Here is an 11180-nt window from a genome sequence, read left to right on the forward strand (position 1 = left end):
ATGTCCCACTCTAGGCCCTGCTCTTCAGCGGAGACCTCGCTTAGTTTCGATTTTAACAAAACGTCTGACGTTTTCTTGAGCTTTCGAGGCCCAGACACCCACCAAGGGTTTGTGAGAAGACTGTACAGTGCTCTTGAACGAGAAGGCAATAGCACTTTCTTAGACGAAGAAAGCTTAGAAAAGGGCGAACATATCCCTTCTTGTTTGGAAAGAGGAATCAAGGAAAGTAGGATCTGCATTCCTATTTTCTCCAAAAAATTTCCGGAGTCAAAATGGTGCTTGCAAGAGGTGTTGCTTATGGTTAAATATGGGGTTAAAATCTGTCCCTTGTTTTATAACGTTTTACCTAAGGATCTTAGGTGCTGGGATGGAAGTGAATATGCAGAGTACTTCAAACAGCATGAAAGCCAGCAAAGATTATCCTCCGAGTTAATCCTTGAATACAAAAATGCATTAAGGAGTGTTTCCGATCTAAATGGTTGGTGTTTCAATCAATTAAACAACAGGTAAGTCTCCATCTCATTGAATTTTTTTTATTTTTTTTCTTTTCTTTATATGGGTTTCTGTTGTTGAGTTTTTCATGGATTAGTTAGGATTTTCTATTTCTTGAATTGAGCTAGAAATTCTTATACAGTTAGTCTAGTCTTTTTTTTGATAAATATGGTTTTTTTAACCTGAAACTTTCCTCAAGCCACATGTGATACTTGAGACATATCACATTAACTTTTAATGAATTAGCTAAGACTTGAATCTAAGACCTTATATTCATTGCTAGAATGTGTACCAACTGAACTACCGACACCTATAAAACCAACCCATATTAGATTCGGATGTGATTTACTTCCGACATTTATAATTGCCATATATTAATAGTAATTCACTCTTTTTCAGGGATGACGATTTGCTGATTCAACGTGTTGTGGCAGATGTTCAGAAAAGCTTACATTCAAACAAAATGTATTTGGATATTTGAGAATGCTTTGGTTTGGACGGGTCGGTGAATAATCTCAAGAGCTTATTAAATGTAGTGGGGCATCAGAAGAAGATGGTGAAAGTGGGTTTACATGGCATGGGTGGGATTGGTAAAACCACGCTGGCAAAGGCTGTTTGCAAAGAACTTCCATTCTCACAGTTCCAAGTGTTCTGTTTTGTTCCAAGCGTGGGAGAGAGATGTCAAGAGACGAATGGGCTTGTAAAGCTGCAGACCCACATTCTCAAAGGTATTTCACGGTTCAGAGGTGAAGTAGAACATGTTGATCAAGGCAAAGGTTTGCTAAAAGGCTGGCTGAGTGGCAAGAGAATTCTGCTTCTCCTCGATGACATTGAAAGTGCTGAGCAGCTCGAAGCTCTCGCAGGAAATTACAGGGATTTCGGGGTAGGCAGCTGTGTGATCATTACATCACGGGATGAACACATCCTGAAAGTGGCTAACGTTGATGTAATCTACGAGGTACGAAGGCTTGCTTACAATCATGCAATGCAGTTGTTTAATTTTCACGCATTTCCCAATTCCTGCTGTGCAGATCAAGAGCTGCAAACTCTGAGCCATGATATAGTCAGTGCCTGTGAAGGCCTTCCTCTTGCCCTCCAACTTGTTGGGAAAAGCCTGTTTAGTGAAGGGGATAGAGATGTATGGAAAGAAATGGTAAGAAAGTTAAGGTGTGAACCTAATCTCCATAAGAAACTTAGAGTCTCCTACGATAGCCTTGATTCCTTAGAAAAGGAAATGTTTCAAGATATTGCTTGTTTTTTTACATTGAGGGAGAAAAAAATTGTTATGATCTTTTGGGAAGGGTTGATTCAGAGTCCTCACGCGTCTCTTAGAAGTCTCTTGCAAAAGTCCTTTGTAAGCTTTGGCTGTAGCAACGGATTCCTGATGCATCGCTGCCTCCGGGATTTGGGAAGAAGTATATCAAATGAAATATCTAGAGAGCCTCGTAAACGCGCAAGAGTATTTGATGAGGACGATGCGCACCATGTTTTACGGCGACCCAGCGTATGGATTTCTTTGTAAACCTTTTTATTTTCAGAAATGTTTCATTAGGCTATTTTCTTGTTGAGTCGTAGATAGTCGTTAGATCAGTTCTGTAAGGAAGCAAAGGTGTGCGGAAACGCTTCCTACACTAATCTTAAGAGGACGATTTTGCAAATTTCAACTTAACTATCACAAAGATCACAAGAAGCAAATAGAGTAGAAATAAAACAAGAAACACATAACACAATGATTATCGTGGGGAAACCCTTCTGGGAGAAAAACCCCACCTTCCAAACCTCGCACAATGTATTATCAAATCAAGCTGATTACAATACACTTGCAATGCAAGTTCTTACAGGAGCATCACCTCAACTCAAGCTCAGAGAGACTTCATTAACATCCTTCTAGCACCCAACCTTGCAAACCAAAACTCCATGATCAAACTCCTCCCCATGCTCTCCTTTTATAGTGATTTTACAACCTGGAAACCACTTGTGGTTTTACAAAACCATGGGCTTAACCACCATGCCACATGGTGCCCATTTTTGACATTTACATTTCCAAAATGGAAAAACAACCGGGTTAAAATAGTAATCCAGTCCATAATTTTGTCCCCTAGCTTAGACCCTCTTAAAAGTCACAAAATGAGTCATTAAAGCTCTAAAAATGGCCCACCTATATTCTACTATGGACAAGACTCATTTTTAGCAACTCACTAACCATTTTCCAATGCATAAACATGTGGAAAACTACCTCAAACAAATTCTGGAATTTTCCAGAAAAAGATTGCAAGGTTGAGACACATGTTTCTCAACATTCTCCCACTTGTCGAACACCTTGCAAGAGTCAGGGGATCCAAAATATCATGGACTTAATTGCTAGGGGCTGAGAGGCCCATAGACTTGAACACCATCTGAATTTCTCTATGCTCACAGGCTTAGTTAATGCATCAGCAATATTCACCAAAGTTTCTACCTTCTCTAGCTTCACCCTGCCATCCTCAACCATATCTCTCACAAAATGATATTGTACATCAATGTGTTTGATCCTGGCATGAAAAGTCGGGTTCTTCGCTAGGCAGATTGCACTCTGACTGTCACTATAAATTGTCACTGCACCCTGTTTAAACTCTATATCTGAACATAATCTCTTTAGCCAGATGGCTTCCTTACAGGCATGAGTAGCTGCCATATATTCTACCTCAGTAGTGGACAAAGCGACCACAGCCTGTCGCTTGCTCATCCAACTGATTGCACCACCGAATAATGTAAACACATATGCACTGGTGGATCTTCTTCTATCAACATCACCGGCCCAGTCTGAATCCACATAGCCTCGAATATCTAAGGAATGCTCATTTCCTGTTCCATGAAAACATATCGACTACTCTGAAGTACCCCTCAAGTATCTGAAAACTCTTTTTACTGCATCCCAATGTGCTCTTCCTGGATTAGACATATAACGAGAAAGAACTCCCACTGATTGGGCAATGTCTGGTCTTGTACAGACCATAGCATACATCAAACTTCCAACAGCACTCTGATATGGTACTCGACTCATCTCTTCCATCTCCAATGGAGATGTAGGACACTGTGAACTAGAAAGCTTTGTTCCCATTGTAATAGGAACACTCAATGGTCTTGAATCCTGCATATTGAATCTTTTCAAAATAGTACCAACATACTTGCTCTGGCCTAGCCAAAGCTTTCTGTTTTGTCTATCTCTTACAATCTCCATTCCCAGAATGTGCCTAACTGCACCAAGATCTTTCATTTCAAACTTTATCGAGAGCTGAGATTTTAACTCTGCAATCAAACCTTTTCCTTTGCCAATAAACAACATGTCATTGACATATAGGGCAATGACCAAAAAACAATCACCATCAGATTTAAAATATATACAGTGATCATATTTAGATCGCACAAATCCCAAACTCAACACATATGTATCAAACTTCTGGTACCACATCCTAGGACTCTATTTTAAACCATACAAGGATTTCTTCAACTTACAGACCAAATGACTTTTACCTTTCATCACATAGTGCTCTGGCTGTGTCATGTTAATTTCTTCCTCCAAATCTCCATGAAGGAAAGCTGTTTTCACATCCATTTGCTCAATCTCTAGATCATAGGCTACTGCAATAGAAAGTAAAAATCTAATGGATGTCATTTTGGCTAGTGGAGAAAAAATCTCACCATAATCTACTCCCTCAACCTGAGAGTAACTTTTTGCAACCAAATGTGCTTTATACTTCTCAATGCTTCCATCTAAACCCATCTTCTTCTTAAACACCCATTTACAACCAACAGGGTTTCGTCCTTCAGGCAATGGTACAAGATCCCATGTTTCCTTCCTCTTAAGAGCTGCCATTTCTTCATCCATGGCTATTTTCCAGGACTCTGAATCATTCATACCAAGAGCCTCTTCTACAGATCTCGGTTCATCAATGTTAGCATTCAATGCAAATATGCATCTCCAATCATCAGGAGAATACCCATACCTTTTAGGTGGTTTCCTTTGTCTAGTAGACCTTCGAGCAAGATCTAGTTCAGGTTCAGCTTCAGGTACCTCTTCTTTCTCTGATGATTCAGAACTCATAGAGCTCTCCTCGACTTCTTGTCTTTCTAAGGGCCTCGATTCAACTTTTTTAGGTGTAGTAGGCAGTTGAATCACATCTTTCTTTTGTTCTATTTGTTCTGGCTGCACTGTAACAGAAGAAGGCTTAGTTTCTCTAAAAATAACACTTCTTGAATAAAATACCTTTTGTTCAACAGGATTCCAAAGCTTGTATCCTTTTACACCATAACTGTATCCGATGAAAATACATTTAACTGCTTTGTTGTCCAATTTTGTCTGCTTCTCCTTTGGCACATGAGCATATGCTTCGCAACCGAACACTCTCAGATGTCTAAGTGAAGGCTTGTGGCCCGACCATGCTTCCATTGGCGTCTTATCAACAAGAGCTGATGTAGGAGACCTGTTTATCAGGTAGCAGGCAGTGGCTACAGCTTCAGCCCAGAACTTTTGTTCTAGTCTAGCTCCACTCAGCATACTCCTAGCCTTCTCCATCAAGGTACTGTTCATTCTTTCTGCAACTCCATTCTGTTGTGGAGAATACGGAGTTGTCTTCTCTCTTTTAATACCACAATCTTTACAAAATGTGTCAAAATCATTGGAGCAAAATTCACCACCATTATCAGTTCTCAAACATTTTATTTTCTTTCTAGTCTGCAACTCAACCATTGCTTTAAATTCTTTGAAACGACTGAAAACTTCAGTTTTACTCCTAAGAAAATAAACCCATGTTCTTCTACTGAAATCATCAATGAAAGAAACATAATAAACTGATCTACCAATAGAAGGAACATCAACTGGACCAAATACATCCGAATGGATTAGATCCAAAATATATGAAGACTTATGAGAACTCGAGTAAAACTGAATGCGGTTTTGTTTACCATAGATACAATGCTCACAAAAATCAAATTCAAGATTGCAATCATTCAACCCATCAACAAGGTTCTTATTTTTCAAGGTCCGTAGACCCTTCTCACCTATGTGGCCAAGTCTCTAGTGCCATAACATGGTTTTCTCTGCAGGCAACTTTGATTCGATAGACAGAGCACCCTTGGGTACCCAAAAACCATGACCATCTGTTGAAAGAGAAACCCTCTCCTTTTCCAACTGAGTAGTCTTTTTCACAATCTTATCAGAAGTACTATTGCACTCAACTGTGCATGCATCAAGCTGGTACAGTGTATCCAATCTGCTTCCTCTTGCTATCACCATAGCACCTCTTACCATTTTCACACCTGTTTCAGAAAACTGTACATGCACATCCACATCTATTAGCTTGCTAACAGATAACAAATTCCTTGCTAGTCTTGGGATATGCAAGACACCATCAAATTTTCTAATTCTACCATCAAAAAATTTCACACGAATACTTCCACGACCAACAATATCAAGTACTGAGTTATCACCCAAATACACCTTACCACCATCAAAATTTTCATACTTACTAAACCAGTTTCTATTAGGAGTCATGTGGAAAGATGCACCTGAGTCTATTAACCATGCATTGTCACCTGCACGAGTGGCCAAGGCTACAATAAAAGCATCTCCATCTTCCTTCTCGGACTCAAAATCTAAATCTTGCTTCTTCTTCTTTTTCTTCTTTTCTTCTTTACAGTCCTTTAAGAAATGTCCGGGCTTTCCACAATTCCAGCAAATTACATTGGACTTACCAGGAGATTTTGATCTCCCCTTATTCTTGGACTTAGAACGACCATTCTACTTTTCATTCTTGCCTCTTTCTTTTGGTCTTCCTCGAACACTCAGAGCCTCTTTGGCATTCAGAGAAACCTTCCTTCTCATCTCCTCAGAAAGTAAAGAACCAACAACATCCTCCATCTTCAAGATGATTGCAGTGCTCCCTATGGCCATCACAAGGCTGTCCCATGAGTCTAGCAACGAACACAGCAAGATTTGGCATCTTTCTTCTTCATCCATTGGCACCCCAACAGAGGTCAACTAAGTTACCAACATATTAAAGCTTTCCAGATGCTCAGAAATTCATCCACCTTCTTCCATTCTCAAGGAATGCAACTTCTTCCTCAAGAAAATTTTGTTCACAAGTGATTTTGCTTGGTAGATCTCACTTAGCTTCTTCCAGAGCTTCTTTGCAGTAGATTCTTCATGGACATTTATCAGAATAGAGTCTGCAAGACACAATCTGATGAGACCTTTAGCTTTTCTATCAGTCACATCATATTGTGCAGCTAAAGTCGGATCTGTGGGCTTATGCTTATTCTCATCAATCGCATCCCATAGATCTCGATCAATCAACAGATCTTCCATCTTCAGCTTCCACATCTCAAAGTTTATGCCAAAAAACTTCTCTACATCAATCCTTTCTGATATACTTGCCATCTTTACAATCCTGCAATACAGAAATGAAATACTCTGCACAAGCTCCCACTCAAATTTTGATTAGCTCAAAAAACCCTGTACCCAACAAATAGAACCAAAATTGGCCAGGCTCTGATACCACTTATAAGGAAGCAAAGGTGTGCGGAAACGCTTCCTACGCTAATCTTGAGAGGACGATTTTGCAAATTTCAACTTAACTATCACAAAGATCACATGAAGCAAATAGAGTAGAAATAAAACAAGAAACACATAACATAGTGATTATCGTGGAGAAACCCTTATGGGAGAAAAACCCCACCCTCCAAAACTCGCACAATGTATTATCAAATCAAGTTGATTACAATACACTTGCAATGCAAGTTCTTACAGGAGCATCACCTCAACTTAAGCTCAGAGAGACTTCATTAGCATCCTTCTAGCACCCAACCTTGCAAACCAAAACTCCATGATCAAATTCCTCCCCAAGCTCTCCTTTTATAGTGATTTTACAACCTGGAAACCACTTGTGGTTTTACAAAACCATGGGCTTAACCACCATGCCACATGGTGCCCATTTTTGACATTTACATTTCCAAAATGGAAAAACAACTAGGTTAAAATAGTAATCCCGTCCATAATTTTGTCCCCTAGCTTAGACCCTCTTAAAAGTCACAAAATGAGTCATTAAGGCTCTAAAAATGGCCCACCTATATTCTACTATGGACAAGACTCATTTTTAACAACTCACTAACCATTTTCCAATGCATAAACATGTGGAAAACTACCTAAAACAAATTCTGGAATTTTTTAGAAAAAGACTGCAAGGTTGAGACACATGTTTCTCAACAAGTTCAATAGGGAACTGAAGAATATTTGTGTATTCGACTGAAGTCGCAGAAAAAGGCCAAGCTTGTGCGTTATTTTTCGTATGAGCCCAAGGAGCCGATGACATTGAAGGCAGAAATGTTCAAATCACTGTACAATTTGTGGTTTCTTCGGCTTGTAGATATTGGCATTGAAGGGCACTTTTCTGAGGAATTCTCCTTGGAGGATTTGAGATGGCTAAGCTTGAGAAAATTTTCATCAAAACGGCTACCTCAAGGAATGAACTTGCGGAGCCTTGTTATTCTGGAAGTGACCGATAGCCAGATCACTCATCTGTGGGACGAAATGACAGAAGATCCAACTGTGAGTAGTACATGTTTTTTTTTGTCTTTGAATTCTGTAGTCAAACATATTCTTGGTATCAAATTTCACATAGCTTGTGTATTATTTGAACAGATGAGACCTGGGAATCTTAAAGTGCTTATTTTGAGGGGATGCGCATCCCTGGAGAGTCTTCCTGCCACACTTTGTTACACACCGTTGCAGATGCTGGACTTGCACAATTGCCATTCATTGAGCAGCCTGCCTAATACCGTTGGAAGCTGGACCATCTTAGTTACTCTCGACATGGAAGGATGCAGTGTTTGTTCTTTGCCTCAAGACTTTGGCGATCTTGTGAATCTGAAGGAACTCAATCTCTCACGTTGTAAAAATCTGTCTGTAATTCCCGCTAGCTTTGGGAACTTGACTCGGCTAGAAATGCTAGAGATTCACCACAATGATAAACTTACAGAACTACCCGACAACTTTGGCGGCCTGAAATCTTTGGCTCATCTGGATTTCAGCTATTGCCATTCACTGAGCAGTCTCCCTAATACAGTGGGAAGCTTGATCAGCTCAGTCTGTCTCGAAATGGAAGAATGCAGCATTTATTCTCTGCCTCAAAACCTGTGCAATCTTGCAAATCTTCAGGAGCTGAACCTTTCATACTGTCAACATCTGTCTAGACTTCCCGCTAACTTCGGGAATTTGACACGGCTAGAAAGGCTACAAATCCCCCACATTCCTGGGCTTACAGAGCTACCCAACAGCTTTGGCGGCCTGAAAACTTTGGCTTATTTGGATGCCAGCTATTGCGGACTGACAGACAATGGACTACCAGCCACAATATCCGAACTGTGTTCACTGAAAATCATACATCTTGAAGGTAACAGAGTCTGCCGTCTTCCTAGCGGCTTGGAAAAGTTAACACAACTCGAAGAGCTGCATGTGGACGATTGCAGAGAACTTGCCGTACTGTCGGCGCTTCCATCATCGTTGCAACTGCTCTACGCCCGCAACTGTTTCGGTTTGAACACAATCTGCTGCCTTCCGGCATTGCCAAGCCTAATGACATTAGATGTTAGCAAGTCCTGCCACCTCACTCAATTGCATGGCCTAGTATCGTTGAGGCAATTAACCACGCTCAATCTTGTGGGCTGCAGTGGTATCTTTTCTTGTGGGGTTCTCGAAAGCTGTTTGACTGGTCTCACAGCTCTCGAGTGCGTTTTTGTTGGCGGGCCCGGTGTCTCATCAGCTCAATTACAAATTTTTTATGATTCCTACAAGGTAGGTACCTAAGGTTTTCTGGTTTTTTTTTTTTGTTTTGAATGTGGGACCTATAATGTTCAGGCTTTATGAACTCTTCTAGATGTAGTAGAGGTTGACCGACTAACTTGTGCATCTAAAATCTAGGAACTAACGTACATTTATACATGGGCACTTTTTGCTTTGTCAGGACTTCTCTTTCAGGGAAAATTGTCTCCTGGCTAATCTAGACACTCCCGTAAATTGGCTACAAGGGGAGGCATGTGGACAGGACGGCTATAGCATTCATTATTGCACGGAGAAGAATAAAGTTGAGAATTGTGCAGGATATATTGTTTGTTTAGTCTCCTCTCGCCAAGTCCAAATACGTGAGGATTGTGGGGTAAACCCAGGTATTAACAGGCTGAGCTACACAATTGAGAGGGATGATAGTTTACTTAAATGTCCAGTGAACCATCAAAACTCAACCATAGATGGTGGTGATTACTTGGAAGTGCGTCTTGTACGAGCAGACACCATGCCAGACTTTGCTTGGTTGAAGGGAGGTAATAAAGTGAGGGTGAATGCAAGGTCTGATTATGAGAATTGGAAGGCATCTTTTAAATTTTTAATGTATGAAGAAACTATGCCTTCTCAAAAACAGAAGCCTCCCAAAATGATCACTTTTGTTATGTAAAACAAGGTGACAATGTTTATTCAAGTCTTTATTGCCATACAAATATTTATTCATTTTTCCGAGGTATTAATTACATTTATTATTTAATTATCAATAAATGCAGTCAAGGTGCATTTCAATGTCTTGATTAATAGTACATTTGTCTCGATTAATAGTACATTAGGACTGAACGGGGTGTATGGCTGTATATTTTTTTTTCTCTCTATTTTATTTTATATATTCAATGTAAATGAGTTGATATTTTTATTTATATAATTGTATAGGAGAAAGGATCTAGTAGTTGAGCATGTTTCAATAGGGAAAGAGCACCACTAGTCATTATAGCTCCAATAACTAAACACTCTTACACTCAGCTCCTAATTATTAATTTTAAAAAACTAAAAAAATAAACTAAAAGCCCAATAATAAATTTCACATGTATCAATAGCTGCCCATTTTTTAAGAATTTTTGGACCCTAATTGACCCATTTGCACACCATTATTGACACCCATGGTGCACGACTTTTGAGGGATTTGTGCATAAGTATTGACAATTTTAAGTGCATAATTATTGGGACGTCTTTAATTAGGTATCAGACGATACTTTGAAATGTGCACTTTTTGACCCTTATGCGTATAACAGATCCAACAGTGTGCATTGTTACTACCCAAAAGCCAAAACAATAGCTATAAGTAGTTAAGTGCATGTAGAGATGACAAATTTATTTTTGGCAAAATCTGATTTACTATTTAGAATCTATGTGCGTGAAGTTAGCTATAACAGCTACTCATACGCTTCCCCTAGTTGTTATAGCATTTATTGATTTAATGCTTAATATTTATAACAATATTGCATCAATAGTTGTGACTTTAAAGTTGCTAAAATTGATGATAAGTACCCATAATTGAATGAAATGTATTTATTATATCTAAAAAGCAACACTCCATGAATATTTATCTTTGCTGCTTATTTTTAAGAAAAACATCTTAAATCTGTATTAATAGCATTATTACTAATTTGTGCACTTAAAATTTGGAAAAAAAAAAGAAATAAAATCTAAAAAAAAAGAGGGAAAGAAAATTGTGGAGCCATGTGGCGTTTTTGTTAATAAGCAGCCACTGCTTATTTCCAGCACCCCTTTTGTTCCATAGCTTATTTATAATTCCTAAACAATAGCTACTCCACCAAAATAGTGAAAGATTCAAAATTATCCCTTTTTTGAC

The 11180-nt window shown here is 39.2% G+C and overlaps 2 protein-coding genes across 2 annotated transcripts; both read left to right on the plus strand.

The window, feature by feature from the left end:
• Positions 1 to 973, plus strand: LOC131064827 (toll/interleukin-1 receptor-like protein). The gene is made up of 2 exons (XM_057999116.2): positions 1 to 506; positions 892 to 973. Exons 1-2 carry the CDS (start codon positions 1 to 3, stop codon positions 971 to 973), a joined length of 588 nt encoding a protein of 195 aa, XP_057855099.2.
• Positions 974 to 1045: 72 nt separating this feature from the next.
• LOC131064828 (disease resistance protein RUN1-like) lies at positions 1046 to 9977 on the plus strand. The gene is made up of 5 exons (XM_057999117.2): positions 1046 to 1645; positions 1805 to 1996; positions 7781 to 8077; positions 8171 to 9322; positions 9492 to 9977. The coding sequence occupies exons 1-5, from the start codon at positions 1046 to 1048 to the stop codon at positions 9975 to 9977; spliced, it is 2727 nt and encodes a 908-aa protein (XP_057855100.2).
• The last annotated feature ends 1203 nt before the right edge of the window (positions 9978 to 11180 follow it).

This window comes from Cryptomeria japonica, chromosome 2, assembly GCF_030272615.1.
Source record: "Cryptomeria japonica chromosome 2, Sugi_1.0, whole genome shotgun sequence".
Taxonomy (NCBI): Eukaryota; Viridiplantae; Streptophyta; class Pinopsida; order Cupressales; family Cupressaceae; genus Cryptomeria; species Cryptomeria japonica.